The sequence below is a fragment of the Oreochromis aureus genome, linkage group 4, assembly GCF_013358895.1.
Source record: "Oreochromis aureus strain Israel breed Guangdong linkage group 4, ZZ_aureus, whole genome shotgun sequence".
Taxonomy (NCBI): domain Eukaryota; kingdom Metazoa; phylum Chordata; class Actinopteri; order Cichliformes; family Cichlidae; genus Oreochromis; species Oreochromis aureus.
In genome coordinates this window covers 14,046,362-14,062,381 of record NC_052945.1, presented here as the reverse complement: position 1 = coordinate 14,062,381, position 16,020 = coordinate 14,046,362, and the positions used below count along the sequence as shown (strand labels likewise).

The 16,020-nt window shown below is 37.9% G+C and overlaps 1 protein-coding gene and 1 gene segment (V, D, J or C); both read left to right on the top strand.

Annotated features, from left to right (window-relative positions):
* Positions 1 to 345: 345 nt before the first annotated feature.
* LOC120439994 lies at positions 346 to 5,892 on the top strand (the record flags this gene model as incomplete). The annotated part of the segment is given in 2 exon segments: positions 346 to 388; positions 5,562 to 5,892. Coding segments are annotated over 2 exon segments (366 nt in total), but the record flags the coding sequence as incomplete, so codon positions are not given.
* Positions 5,893 to 7,032: 1,140 nt separating this feature from the next.
* On the top strand, positions 7,033 to 16,018 carry LOC116336333 (immunoglobulin lambda-1 light chain-like). 2 transcript variants are annotated; one of them, XM_039611548.1, is made up of 4 exons: positions 7,033 to 7,082; positions 7,177 to 7,499; positions 14,494 to 14,527; positions 15,422 to 16,018. In XM_039611548.1, the coding sequence occupies exons 1-4, from the start codon at positions 7,043 to 7,045 to the stop codon at positions 15,742 to 15,744; spliced, it is 720 nt and encodes a 239-aa protein (XP_039467482.1). In that variant the 5' UTR covers positions 7,033 to 7,042; the 3' UTR covers positions 15,745 to 16,018. The 2 variants fall into 2 exon arrangements, with proteins under 2 accessions (XP_039467482.1, XP_039467481.1); XM_039611547.1 differs by lacking the exons at positions 7,033 to 7,082; positions 7,177 to 7,499 and adding exons at positions 11,649 to 11,736; positions 11,820 to 12,142 and having other exon boundaries at positions 15,422 to 16,013.
* Positions 16,019 to 16,020: the final 2 nt, after the last annotated feature.

Here is a 16,020-nt window from a genome sequence, read left to right as displayed (position 1 = left end):
AGTTAAAGTGTGAGATAATAAATCTTATCCACTGCTTCAGCTTAGTCTTATGCATGACAAGTTACAAATGTACTGTGTGATACAGATGTGGATAAAGACATGAGAAAAAATGTGTTGCACACATCTCAATCTGATTTGGACTTAAAAAAAAAAGAAAAAGAAAAACAAACTTGAATGTGACAGTAAAGTAAAAGCTCAGTCATTCAATGTATTATGAAATATAAGCAGACTGATGAGGGGAAAATAAAGATGACGGTGAAAGTTGGCCTCAATAGGATGTTTCAGTTCCTCTCCCCTCATCAGTGACAGTCAGGAGGTTTTTGTACATCCATGTATACAAACTGAATCACTGTGGTATTCGGACAAGGCACCAAGCTGACTGTGACAAGCAGTGATGGGAATACAAGTAACGGCGTTACTTTTTTCAGTAACAAGTAATCTAACTAATTACTATTCCTATCGTTTCAACGCCGTTACCGTCACTAACAAGAAAATGCGGTGCTTTCGCGTTACTATTTTTCAACAAACAGACGGTTGAAGCTGTGTTCAGCTTACTGCATCTTATATCAGTAGTAGCTGTAAGTAATCTGGGCGCTACAGATTTACGCGCTTCCGCGGACGGCAATCATTTTCTGGCAAATGATCACTTTTTGGCACAACACCTGGAGCTCAGAGGGGCAAAACAATCGCATGAGTGCTGCTGTTTGACTGAGGAAGAATAAAGTAGTTGTGGTAAGCCAATCACATGACCAGTTCAAGATGACAAAGCAACAAGGTTGTTGTGGAAGTTTTCCATTAAATAAAGCCTGCAGACGAGCGGTGAGCGGTAGCTAACATTCTTTAATCAAAACACACAAAGAACAGACGACCAAGCTTGTGGAGAGCCTGCATCATCGCGGGGCAGACGGTCAGCAGAGTCTCCCTGAGCCTAGCATGGCTCTCAGTTAAATACCTTCTTCAGGAACAAAAGGCAGTACACAGCTGTTTCACACCTTAAGGTTCACACTCCCTTGCTACCTCCCAGAGTCCTCAAAGAGACAAAAGATTCTTCCTGTGGAGCTGTCTGTCCACCATTTGTCTTACTGTATGAGTGTGAGACATGTTAAAATCCAGTGGCACCAAGGCATTATACAATAAAATAATGTGATTAATACATAAGTAAAAGAAATTCCTATACAAAGGTATATATACCAGTTTTTAAATTGTGTTGACAGGCCACATAAAACCAGAGTCATGATAAACAATATATACGCTGTGTTTTTTCCTCAATAGTTTCGTCACATTTACTGTCTAAGGACAGAGCTAGCAAGCACTCTGCTTCAAGATGTGAGAGATTTGTGACGTTTAGCGTGTTTAGAGTGTATAGTTAATGTGTTGTCTTGTGTAGTTAATGTGTTGTCTTGTGTAGTTAATGTGTTGTCTTGTGTAGTTAATGTGTTGTCTTGTGTAGTTAGTGTGTAGTGTTATGGGGAAACCTTTTGTATACAAGCGCGTTGATCCACACAGGTGTACACACGGGTGTTCACTGTTCGTAGACAAACTACACCTTTCTTAGCTGCTACTTCAAAGCACATTGTGCGCTGTCTGTCCTGTGTGCTGCACAACAACTTTCAATATTTAGTATTTACTGCTGTTCACACTTAGCTAGATTAACGTGATGGTGTTGTGTTTAGTATGTTGATTTGTTTTTTTTTTTGCTTGTCTTCTCCTTTTTCTCTCAACAGGTGATCCAGGAGATTTTTTTTTTCTCTCTCTTTGTCTTTGTAAGTGCCCTTTCTCACTGTCCCTTTTCCCTTCTGTTTTTCTTTTCCTTCCTCTCTTTCTTTCTCCCTTTCCTATCCCCCAGTCATGTCTGTCCCATCTGTAACAACGGAAAATAAAATAAATAAAAATAACTAAGTTTGATCAAATGGACCAATACGGCAATGCCATGATGATCCATTTGGCAAAATAAATCCATTTGGTATCCTTGTTGGTCTTCAGACAACAATTCTGACGGCTTAAGAACCAAATGGGACAGACAGAAAAAAAAAAAAAAAAGTGTGTAGTGTTGTGGATAGTTTTGTGTTGTGTGTCAAAACAATGAGGCGACTGCTGTGTCCAAGTAGAGAACAGGAGTGATACACCTGCTGTCAGACCTGCAGGTATCAGGCTGTGATGTTCTCCTTTATAGTGGACAGAAATTATATTTTTGGAGTGGCACAAATAATTTGTGTGGCATTTTATTTAATGTAGAACAGCTGATTGTTATATAAATAGCTTGAAATTGTTATTTTAAAAAATGGTAAAAGGTAAATGGCTGCAAATAACTTTGTTGTTTGCAAAACTTGTACATAGGATTTTAAAATTGACAATTTATATTTGCATTTAAAGTTATGAAATATGATTCAATAAACATGTTTGTGGTTGTTACAGTAAAAAATATAACTTATTTTACTCAGATTTTATGTTTTTTGTCTGATTTTAGATTCAATTGTGTTAATACAGTATGTCTAAATGAAAACATAACTGTAAATTCAGACGAGTGAGGTTGTGCTGAAAAGGATGACACCAAACAAGGCAAAGTAAATAGTTTTTAAAGGTGAAATGTGGAGGGAAAATCAAAAGTAGTTAAAAATGGCGAATTATACCCTGGACCCCAGAGGGTTAAACATTTTTTTTAAAGTAACGCAATAGTTACTTTTCCTAGTAATTAATTACTTTTAGAATATTGTAACTCAGTTACTAACTCAGTTACTTTTTTGAAGAAGGAACAAGTAACTATAATTAATTACTTTTTCAAAGTAACTTGGCCAACACTGGTGACAAGTAAGTACTTTTAAACTGATCATAAAGTGGGAGAGATCTTCTTCATATTATTCAGTGTTTATGTTTTGATATCTTATGTTTCAGATTTTTATTCATTAATTATTAATATTCTAAGGAGCCTTGAAATACAAGAGCCTTCTTCAATTCACTTCTTCAGAACTAAAAACACATTCAGCAGCATTCAAGCATTTCAAGCTAATCTAAGAGGCTTGAAATAGGCTACTTGAATGCTGTTGAATGTAGTTCTTTAACTTCGTAATTAGAGGCAGATATTGATCTCTGTCATTCCTATGAAACAGTAGTATTATTGAACTTTGATGAGACATTGTTTAAAGACAAAATGTCTTCTTAAGTAGTGGTTTACGACACCAACCGTCTGCCATCTATAATCCAGTTTTGAGTTCCCTCCCCAGACGCCTTAACGCCCACTCACATCCTGGGCCATCTGACCTCAGGAAATCACATGATAAGGTGGGGCCAGGTTTCACAATGAGCTCACCCGAAACCCTGGCTGATTAGGTCCCACACCCGCTTTCACACCTTGGCGCATGTGATTAGAGGATCACCAGGGGGTCCTTTGTCCCTCCTTGGGGGGATACTCCCACTGGGTTTAAATCTGGGACTCTCGGCCATTTGACCTTAGAACTGAAGAAGCTTCTCGGATGAGAGGTGAAACGTCTTCAAGCAACTCAAAGAAGTCCAGACGCTTTTCTTTGCAAACTCCTTTGACTTCTTAAGTAGTAACTAATCTAACAGTCAAATTATCTCAAAACGGCAAAACACTAAATTAAAGTTGACTTTCTGACCTTAATCTGGTTCAGTTTTAGAGCCAACTGTATTCTATTTAACATTTATCATAGCTGGTATTGTTTTATTTCACATTAAAGAGTTTCAGACTAAAAAACACTGACTGATGTAAATGTTTATGTGTTTGAAATGTAACATTTCTACTGCTTTAGATACTCTTGATTTGTAGTTTTCTTGGAAGATATTAATTTGTTCAGTTTACTCAATTTTGTTATTTTATAGTAAATTGCTGCATGATGATGTTGTAGGACATAATGTGAAATGGTTTTCTTGTTTGTGTGTTTGTACATGAAATCTCAGCTGCTGTTGAGGATTGGTTCTAATTTGGCAGATGCTATATTTTTTTTAATGTCAAAATATGTTATCATTTAATAGCACATAGATTATATTCATCCACTGCTGTCTCTTGCACAGCTCTTTTCTTAAAAAACTTCGAGTATTTAATTGATTTATTTCAATGTTTCTGAACATCTTTCATGTATTTTCAGCCTGCAGCCTCCCTCCTCCTGTCCTGACAGTCTTCCCTCCGTCCAGTGCTGAGCTCCAGTCCAACACAGCTTCTCTGGTCTGTCTGTCCAGTCAGTCTGTGCCTTTTGCAGATGTGAGCTGGTTGGCTGGTGGGAGTCCAGTGAGCAGTGGGATCTCTACCAGCACTGCTGTTCAGAGACCAGACCACACTTTCCAGAGATTTCAGATTTTTTCTGCAGAGACGAATGGACAATAGAGGAGTCACAAAATCCCCCTCGCAGGACGAAGGCCTGAAGTGAGGTGAGGGGGGTTGAGAGAGGCCATAAAACAAGAGTGCTGACGAGGTCTGCAGCTTTGAAGATAGCTGACAGCCATGTTGACAAACAACAAAACCAACTGGTATGTTTGAATGCCTATTCTACATACATTTGGACTCTGGTCCTATGGACAGTGATGGAAACAACTGGAAGAGACATTTATGACGCCCTGCTGAACTCAAACCACTCTGCAGAGAAGATGTGTGATCACCGCAGAGCTGGAATGATTTTGAAAATGTTAATTTCTTATTTTGACTATTAACAATTCATTTGTTTGCTCGTAGGATGCAGTTTACCATTGAATGAGATCAATGAGGAATAGGATGACTGCTAATACACTTGTCAGCTGTGTACTCCTACAGTAATTTAGGGTGATTAACAGATGCTGAGTATAAAAATCTTTGCAGTGAACCTGTCAGAAATGAGGTGTCCATAACTGGGAACTTTTTTAGCATAAATGTCAAACAGGGGAAATGTCAGGGTTATATTGTTGACTGTCATTTATGCTTAGAAATATTTAACCATATATGCTTAGAGGTGTATAATCGATTGTGTAGTGATAGGATGTGTGATCCTTAGTAGTCTGCAAAGACTTTGTGTGCATTCCAGAGTGTTCTGGCATACACACTCACACCCTAGGGTCATGAGAGATCTCATATCTTCTCTTGCTGATATATGGTATGGCAAACACACGTATATCTGTTTTAGTATAAGTGCCTTTTGTTTAGATGAACTGCTGGACTTCCAGACCAGCACGTTTAGGGAAGTTGTTTATGGGGTCACCCACCCACCCACACACACACACACACACACACACACACACACACACACGGTACTCTTTGTTCACATGTGTACCTATGTTAATGAGTCTATGCATATTCATGTAACCTCAATAAAAGAGCAGTGTTACGAGGGAGCAGACGAGAGCGACTGGGGTCAAGTGAAGGAACGGCATTTGTCCAGTTGGGTCTTCCTCGTGCACGAGAAACATCAAGAGCTCTGCTTGGTGTTCAATGCGTTTTGCTGTGTAGTAGAATTGTCTGGAACGTTCCAGCGAATAGGTTTATGCTACAAACCTATCAACTCCATTTCTCATTATCTCCTCTCCTTTGATTTTTCTTTCTTTCTTTTTGTTTCTGAACATCCTTCATGTATTTTCAGGCTCCAGCCTCCCTCCTCCTGTCCTGACAGTCTTCCCTCCGTCCAGTGCTGAGCTCCAGTCCAACACAGCTTCTCTGGTCTGTCTGTCCAGTCAGTCTGTGAAATTTGCAGATGTCAGCTGGTTGGCTGGTGGGAGTCCAGTGAGCAGTCAGATCTCTACCAGCACTGCTGTTCAGAGACCAGACCAGACTTACCAAATCAGCAGCTCTCTGACCATCCAGACATCAGACTGGAACATGGATAAGGTTTATACCTGTAAAGTGTCTTTGGGCTCCCAGACTTCAGAGAAAACCATCAAGAAGTCAGAATGTCCCACTGAATAGTCGAGGACCAGAATAAGCATTGAAAATCTGCTTCTTTACTGCTTGTGCTGTTTGCTCATTATAATGTTTAGATGTTATAAATCAGAATAAAGCAAAAAGTTTAAGTCAAGTGTTCATTTGCTGGTCATTTACAGGTATTTACTGGAATTTGTGTTTTATTTTTGGACAAACATAACTATGTATTGTGAAGAAAGTCTAAATAAAGTCTGTATTTATTTTTCCTTTTTTTCTGAACCTTGTGCTGCTGTAACAAGTGAATTTCCATTAACTGCTTTAGACATCACATGAATCCCTTTGGGGTGGGATCAGGAAGGGCATCGAGTGTAAAACTCTCCCAAACATGCAGAGCTTCTGGCTGTTGTAGCATGTCACCAAATATCATCATGTCATGATGTAATGTAATTGCTGTGTGGCAGGTTTTGGACGCAAATGCAGGGCACAGGAGACTGAAAATGCTGCACTCAAACAAAATACAAAACAAAGAGTGGCCAGGAACAAAGAAACCGAAACTAGGAAAACAAAGAGCAGGAAAACGTGCCACCATTAGGGATTGAATGTTTTCTGCTTTTTTATTTATTATTTTTGAAAATGTTGACATAATTATATTAATTTTATTTTACAGTTTCTTTTAACTGCTGCATCTTAATGGTTTATCACAATATGGGAATTTCAAGCTGCAAACAGTTTCTGTCTTCAAAAATCATGATAAACTGTTTTTATACATCACATTTATAAACAGGCCATTCTCATTTACAGATATTTAGTTATTTAATTAGATGATTGCACTGTTGTGCAAAGCCACCACAAATTTTGACATGTCAGAGAATAACCAACAGAGCTAAAGTTGAAATTCTAAACTTCAGAAAATGCTAATCTAATTATAATTTTTTAAACAAAATGCAAGTTAAGGTATAAAATATAACCAACCATAATCTTGCCACATTTAGGATATGGAGAAATTTATTAAAAAAATGGAAGATGATGATGTTGCCACAGGGTGACAGACACAAGACATTACCAACACCAATAATAATAATAATAATTATAATACAGGCAAGAGAAAGAAAAAAAAACTCCAATGCTCCTCCTCCTGTTAGTTGTATTAAATAGCTCTTCCACCATCGTTTCTTCACTCAGTTCTTAGCCCACACTGACAACATGCTGGTGACTCTCTGTGCTCTCATCACTGCTCTAACATGTAAAGAGTCTAAAATATACTGAAGAATAGACCTCATGTTACATTTAAATGTCAGTGTGTTTCTCTTGACTCCATGTCTTCTTGTTGTTTGCAGGTGTGAGTGGTGTGACGGTGCTGACACAGAAACCTCCTGTTTTATCAGTGAGGAAAGGAGAGACAGCCACCATGGACTGTAACCTGGGGACTGTTACTGACTATGTTGCTTGGTATAAACAGATTCCAGGAGGAGTTCCTCAGTTTGTGCTGAGTTTTCGTCATGACTATAGTTCTCCAACCTATGGCTCTGGGTTCTCCTCTCCTAAGTTCACATCCACTCATCAGTCAACAACAGATTATCGTTTAATCATCAAAAATGTGGAGGAGGGAGACTCTGCAGTCTATTACTGTCAGACATGGGACACCTCTGTGAGAGCGTATGTATCACAGTGATTTACACTGTGACAAAAACCTCATCACTCTTACTTCTGCTTTTGGAGACTCTTTCACATGCTGTGACAGAGCTCGTCAAGCTAACTCAGTGTAAACCCATCAATAACATATAATGTGTGAATAAACATCAAATTGCTCTTTTTAAGAATTTTACCATTTAACACTGAAACTATAAAAAGGCAATGAATTTGTGGAATATGCACATTTATCTATAATAACACAAATGATCATACACACTAAGTTAACAAACATAAAAATTCCTATTTTACTGCACGTTATTTTGAAACAATCAAAATTTGATAGACACTAGTTTATAATGCTAAAATTCTGATAACTATTATTTTCCAGCTGCAGTAAATATGTCAATAATCAGACTACACAGATACTGTTTACTGTTACACAATGGGATTAAATAAAAGTTATTCATTTGAAGTGATACGGCTGTTAAATTAAAGTTTGAAGTGTGTAAGCAATGATTAAACATTTATTTCCTTTACAACAATATTTTCATGAACATGTTTAGGTTGACATGAACCAGAAACATTTAATAGATGTTTTTTACACTACGAATGAAAATCATTTAGTTTGCCTCTCTTCTTTGTCTTTATAAGCTCCAGTGTCTCTTCTCTTCTCACTACAATCCCACGCATCTCAGCTGAACAGTAAAGATCATTTACACACACTGACATCATGCTGTGGACCCTGTGTGATCCGAATTACATTATGTGGTATAAACAAGTTCCTGGTGAGGCTCCTCAGTATTTTCTAAGATTTCACTATTCTGGCAGTTTGCTCAGCTTTGGAACAGGATTCTCCTCAGACAGATTTAACTCTAAATCATCATCAAATATTGATTACCAGTTCAGACTCTGCTCAGTATTTCTGCCAAACAAATGATGAGTCTGTTTCTGTGTATGCGTCACAGTGATTTACCCTGTGACTAAAACCTCCTCAGTATTACTTCTGCTTTTTGACGCTCTTTCATGTGCAGATAATAAACATATCAAATGAACTATGTGTAACCCACAATCTTCAGATAGTGTTTTTAAACACTGGAATGCTGTTGTTTTTTAATTCATTTTAACCTTGATTATTGTCTGTGAAGGTTCGCAGTCATCCAGGTCATCATAGTCTAAGGAACTTGGAAAGAAAACCGTCTGGACTTCTTTAAGTTTCCTTGAAGACGTTTCACCTCTCATCTGGGCCAGTTCTAAGAGCAATTGGTGGACAGTCCCAGATTTTAAGCCCTTTGGGAGTGTCCCCAAGGGTGTCATGGACCCCTATTGATCCTCTACCTAATCACACGAGCCAAGGTGTGTGGGTCAACAATCAGGCTACGTCCACACTAGCCCGGATTGATTTGAAAATGGCATTTTCGTTTGAAAACGCTCTGTGTCCACACTATCGTTTTCAGTCGTTTTCACAGAGTTGTGCGTCCACATTGAAACAGCCGAAAATGCTTACGTTCCAGTACTGTGCATGCGTGAAACGCAAGACGATTCAACCTGCCTCATTTCTGTCTGCCGTTTATTTACTTTCCGGCTCTTTGAAACGTCGCTGGAAAATGTTGAGGAAAAGCACCGAGGTTTAAAATGGACTAACAATGAGGTGGAGTTGTTGCTGCGAGTAACACAAAAGTACAAAGTTGCAAAAGCGATTGAGAATTAAAGAAGCTGAAGAAAAGCTATCTGGAGCATGTACAAACTGATATTAATCTTTAATAAGGCTGTCAAAATTGAGCGCAAACAAAACAACTGCTGTGTAATGCCCTCCGCTATCTTGGGTTGTTGTTTGCAGGTGTGAGTGGTGTGACAGCACTGACACAGAAACCTCCTGTTTTATCAGTGAGGAAAGGAGAGACAGCCACCATGGACTCTAACCTGGGGACTGCTGATTACTATGTCTTTTGGTATAAACAGATTCCAGGAGGAGTTCCTCAGTTTGTGCTGAGTTTTCGTCATGACTATAGTTCTCCAACCTATGGCTCTGGGTTCTCCTCTCCAAAATTCACATCCACTCATCAGTCAACAACAGATTATCGTTTGATCATCAAAAATGTGGAGGAGGGAGACTCTGCAGTCTATTACTGTAAGACATGGGACGGCTCTGTTGATGAGTTCGTATGATAGTTACACTGTAACAAAAATCTCCTCAATGTTAGTTCTGCTTTTTCAGACTCTATACTGAACATACATCTGTTAAGTAAAGTCAGTGTACACATATTGATAACAAAGAAGGAAGCTCCGTGTACAGAAAGAAATATGAAAAAAAAATAAATGTTGCAAAAATGAGTACACCTCAAACATAGTCTTAGGAGAAGAGCCACACTTAAGACTTCAAAATTCCAATTAACAGGCATTCAACCACAGGTGAGTCCAATGATTCATTTAAGAGCTATCCAGCAGACAGGTGACAATAAAAGGGCATTACTTAACAAAGAAAAGCCCTTCCGATTTTATGCTGTCAGCAATGGCTCCACATGGAAGAGAAATGTCACAAAATCTGAGAAAGGAAATCATTTCTTTACACAAAAAGGTGAGGGCTACAAGAAGATCAGCAAAGCTTCACATATCAGTCAAAATACTGCAGCAAAAGTGATCCAAACATTTAAGAAAGATGGAAGTGCAACCATCTTACAGAGACGTCCAGGCCGTCCACGTAAGTTAACATCTTACGACAGGAGCGTCTTCTGATGAAAAGGGTTAAAGAAAATCGCCATGCAAGTTCACTGGAGTTAGCTAAAGCAGTAGAAAGCCAAACTGGAGTGACCGTTTCCCATGACACCATACGGCACACACTGCAGAGGAATGGCATGCATGGGTATTGTCCACGAAGGAAGCCTCCCCTAAAGCCCATGCACAAAAAAGCACACCTAGAATTTGCTAGGGCCCATGCTGAAAAAGACGAAGACTACTGGGACTCTATACTCTGGAGTGATGAGACAAAGATCACCGTGTTTTGGAACTAATGGTTTCAAAACTGTATGGCATTGTAAAGGTGAAGATTTCAAAGAGAAATGCATGCTGCCTACAGTGAAACATGGTGGTGGCAGTGTCCTTATGTGGGGCTGCATGACTGCTGCTGGTGTTGGGGAGCTGCATTTCACTGATGGTATCATGAACTCAACAATGTACTGCTCTATACTGAAGGAGAAGATGCTGCCATCACTCCGTGCACTTGGTCGTCGTGCAATTTTCCAACACGACAATGATCCAAAACATACATCTAAAGCTACTGTTGCATTTATGAAGAAGAACAGGGTGAAGGTGATTGAATGGCCAAGTATGTCTCCTGATCTGAACCCAATCTGAACCCAATCAAACCTGTGGAGAATTCTGAAGCGACAAGTTGAGCGTCACTCTCTATCCAGCATCCACTCTCTAAAAGAGGTTATTCTTGAAGAATGGAAAAAGATAGATGTTGCAATATGTCGCCAACTTGTTCATTCCACGCCTAGAAGACTTGGTGCTGTCCTTGAAAATCATGGTGGTCATACAAAATACTAGATGTAGTAGTTTTTGTTGCGGGGTATATTCATTTTTGCTTCAACCAATTTGAGTAAAACTGAAGATTTATTATTAACCTTATTTCATGTTATGGAGATAAACAAATGTTCAATAAAACTCAGCCTTGTGAAAATTTTGGAAACTGTTCTTTTGTTCATTGAGCTACTGATTAAATTTCTACTTTTTAAAGGGAGTGTACTCATTTATGCTGAGCACTGTATGTATAGACACATAGTGAGGAAGAAAGGTGACTGAAGAAGAAACACTCAGTGAATCATAGGAATCCCCCAGCTGCCTAAATCTATTGCACTGTAAAAAGGAAGGATTCAGGGTCACCTGATCCAGTCCTAACTATATGCTTCAGCAAAAAAGAAAGTTTTAGGTCTAATCTAAAGCAGGGAGATGCATGCAGATGATTATATTCAGAGTGAATATGAACAAAGGTTAAAAAAAAGAAAGAAAGAAAAAATAATTATGTTGTAATGGGTTGAAAGGCAAGAGAACACAAATAGTGATAAATATAGTAAAGACAAAACATTTTGCATATACATTTTTGATGCTCCTCCTCCTGTTAGTCGTTTTATATAATGGCTCCTCCAGCACCTCCCCTCTTTATCCAACAAACGCAGTACAGTCCGTTTTGAAGCTGCAAGTTCATCTTTCGTCAAACAGTGAGAACATGCTGGTGACTCTCTGTGCTCTCATCACTGCTCTAACATGTAAACACTTTGACTTATATTGCACATTTGGACACAGATTTCAGTGTGTTTCTCTTGACTCCATGTCTTCTTGTTGTTTGCAGGTGTGAGTGGTGTGACGGTGCTGACACAGAAACCTGCTTTATCAGTGTGGAAAGGAGAGACAGCCACCATGGACTGTAACCTGGGGACTGTTACTAACAGCTATTGTCGTTGGTATAAACAGATTCCAGGAGGAGTTCCTCAGCTTGTGCTGTATTTTCATCATAGCGTTAGTTCACCAACCTATGGCTCTGGGTTCTCCTCGCCAAAATTCACATCCACTCATCAGTCAACATCAGATTATCGTTTGATCATCAACAATGTGGAGGAGGGAGACTCTGCAGTCTATTACTGTCAGACATGGGACAGCTCTGTTGATGAGTTCGTATCACAGTGATTTACACTGTGACAAAAACCTCCTCACCGATACTTCTGCTTTTTGATGCCCTTTCACATCCTGATATCAGAGCCATCAAGCAAACTCAGTGTAAATTCACTACCAACAGAAAGTATTATTAAATAAATGTTATTTTTATCAACAAACACCAACCAGACTACACTAATATTGCTTTACCATATTACTGACTAATACACACAAAAAAGTTATTCATATGTGGCTCTGAATATAGTTTTGATGAATTGGAAGTACTGTCAGCGTACTGTCTCACATATGAATACTTCATCAAAAGTTTTACTTGTTTTTCTCAAGGTTTTACTCCTGATGCTTAAAATAAAACATAGTAACAACCAAGAAGAAATCAAATTTCACTGTACATAATGTTCGGTGTTTTATATTTATAATTATGTTATATTATATTATAAAATATCATAAATAAACTTTATTTCTATTAATAAATCTTCAGACTACACTAAAGTTGTTTCACCATGTGATTGACTAATATGCACAAAAAGGTAATTCATACATTCATATATATAGATGTGTGAGGATAAGGATATTACACACAAACATTTTTTCCTCTCTAACTGCTTTTATATGAACACTTTTAATGTCAGACATGTAAAAATGATTATGAACCAGAAAAACTGATGATATGACTTATAGTTACTGTTTCAAAGAGTCATCTCAATAAATTAGGAATATAAAGTGACTGGCATTACAGTGCTCAAATAGTTTTTCTCGTCCCTTTCACAGTCGATTTTTCGATATAAAGCTTTGTGTCATGTTTTACTCTGTTTGTGTTGGCTGTGATATGCTGAGTAGCTTTTACATTTTTTTCTTGTTGAATGTTCAGCCATAGATTTCTGTAGTTCCTGTACTTTTAGATTTCCCCTTCACCACTGCACCTCACTGGTTTTTCACAGTGTGGGAATTTGAAGGTGGAAACACGGATATATTTCTCTTGCTTTTTATACTCACTGTCAACAGTTTCTAAGTTATCATATTTGCAAACAACCTTTCATTCTTAATTTTGTGACATTTAGTCAGTTGTGAGATGGCACTAAACAGTTTGACAAATCTTCTTTTCACCTTAGAAATCCAAAATGAAATAAAGGACGGCTGAAATTACTCGACTGTCACATACATAGAACCTTTCTGCCATGTGTGGCCGTGTGGCAAGCAGAATGAAGGACTCATGAGAAACCAAGGAGTGAACTCAGGGAGGCTGTTTTAACACTGTGTCAACAAACTTAAATAATACAAACAGGGGAAAAGAAAACAACGTAGAAACTAGGAAGTAAGAATAGAAAAACTAGAAAACTAAGGAACTATGAACAGACTCAGAAGTAACCTGAGTGACAAGGAGCGCAGAGGAACAGTCACAGCACACAGGGTAATGACACAAGAAATGCAACAAAAAACAAACAAAACAAACACAGGCTTTAAATACAACAGGGGGTAATGAGAGACTGGGAAAGAGGAGGGAAAAACAGCTGGGACTAATCTGACATAACAAGACGGGCCGAATTAAGACTGAAAACACTGAACACAGGACATAAGACCGCCAAAGTAAAACAGGAAATACAAGACAGGCATGGAAACACAGCCTTGATAAGAAGACACGGCTGACAGCGAAGAGCGAACACGGAGCACAGAGACAAGAGTAAAAAAACATGAAACGTGGAACACGGGGAAGGGAAGGTAACAGAAACCTGAGGACTATAACTAAGAATGTAACAGAAGCAGAAAATAATAATGGGAATAAAACCAAGAAAACCAACAAATCAAAAGATATAACTAATCAGAATCAGAATCAGATTCAGCATACTTTATTAATCCCTAGGGAAATTATGTAATTAATTAATTATATAATTATATAACTAATCAAACTAATCAAAAACACAACATGCTGAGTTCCAGACCCAGTATCGTGACACTTTCAGCTTTAAAATCTAACCATAAGTGATTTTATATCCGAATGAAATCAGGAAGTTAAAGTGTGAGATAATAAATCATATTCACTGCTTCAGCTTAGTCTTATTAATAACAAGTTACAAATGTACTGTGTGATGCAGATGTGGATAAAGACATGAGAAAAACTATGTTGCTCACATCTCAGTCTGATTTGGACTTAAAAAAAAGAAAAACAAACTTGAATGTGACAGTAAAGTAAAAGCTCAGTCATTCAATGTGTTATGAAATATAAGCAGACTGATGAGGGGAAAATAAAGATGACAGTGAAAGTTGGTCTCAGCAGGATGTTTCAGTTCCTCTCCCCTCATCAGTGACAGTCAGGAGGTTTTTGTACAGCCATGTATACAAACTGAATCACTGTGGTATTCGGACAAGGCACCAAGCTGACTGTGACAAGTAAGTACTTTTAAACTGATCATAAAGTGGGAGAGATCTTCTTCATATTATTCAGTGTTTATGTTTTGATATCTTATGTTTCAGATTTTTATTCATTAATTATTAATATTCTAAGGAGCATTAAAATACAAGAGCCTTCTTCAATTCATTTCTTTAGAACTGAAAAAGCCCCTTAGATGAGGCTTGAAATGCTTGAATGCTGTTGAATGTAATTCATTAACTTCGTGATTAGAGACAGATATAGATCTCTGTCATTCCTATGAAACAATAGTATTATTGCACTTTGATGAGACATTATTTAAAGACAAAATGTGAGAATAATTCAGTCTTCTTAAGTAGTAACTAATCTAAAAGTCAAATTATCTCGAAAAGGCAAAACACTAAATTAAAGTTAACATTCTGACCTTAATCTGGTTCAGTTTTAGAGCCAACTGTATTCTGTTTAATGTTTATCACAGCTGGTATTGTTTTATTTCACACTAAAGAGTTTCAGACTAAAAAATACTGACTGATGTAAATGTTTATGTGTTTGAAATGTAATATTTCTACTGGTTTAGATACTCTTGATTTGTAGGTTTCTTGGAACATATTAATTTGTTCAGTTTACTCAGTTCTATTATTTTATAGTAAATTGCTTCATGATGATGTTGTAGGACATAACCTGAAATGGTTTTCTTGTTTGTGTGTTTGTACATGAAATCTCTGCTGCTATAGAGGATTGGGTCTAATTTGGCAGATGCTACTTTTTTCAAGTCTACAATAAGTTATCATTTATAATAACAGATAGATTATATTCATCCACTGCTGTCTCTTACACAGTTCTTTTCTTAAAAACTTTTCTAGTATTTAATTGATTTATTTCAATGTTTCTGAATGTCTTTCATGTATTTTCAGGCTCCAGCCTCCCTCCTCCTGTCCTGACAGTCTTCCCTCCGTCCAGTGCTGAGCTTCAGTCCAACACAGCTTCTCTGGTCTGTCTGTCCAGTCAGTCTGTGTCTTTTGCAGATGTGAGCTGGTTGGCTGGTGGGAGTCCAGTGAGCAGTGGGATCTCTACCAGCACTGCTGTTCAGAGACCAGACCAGACTTACCAAATCAGCAGCTCTCTGACCATCCAGACATCAGACTGGAACATGGATAAGGTTTATACATGTAAAGTGTCTTTGGGCTCGCAGACTTCAGAGAAAACCATCAAGAAGTCAGAATGTTCCACTGAGTAGTAGAAGGGTCAGAATCAGCATTTAACATCTATCTGGCTCTTTAATGCTTCTGGCATTTGTTTAGTGCTCATTTTCATGTTATAAAATACGAGCAGTTACTGTTGTGACTGTTTGATTTATGTGCTCTACTGGCCTTTGTTATATGTTTATTCAGCAAAATAATAATAAAAAAATATTGTAACAAAATGCTTGATGTGCATCCTGTATTTCCCCTTTTTGTCATATTTCTTGTTCTAGTTTAACTTACCTGCAATAGTAAAGAGGTTTGAAAAAAGA

Coding starts and splice junctions, on each gene's coding strand:
- LOC116336333 (XM_039611548.1), top strand. CDS start 7,043: ATGCTGGTGACTCTCTGTGCTCTCATCACTGCTCTAACAT. Junction 7,083..7,176: donor TCTCATCACTGCTCTAACAT/GTAAAGAGTCTA, acceptor TGTTGTTTGCAG/GTGTGAGTGGTGTGACGGTG. Junction 7,500..14,493: donor ACACCTCTGTGAGAGCGTAT/GTATCACAGTGA, acceptor TGAATCACTGTG/GTATTCGGACAAGGCACCAA.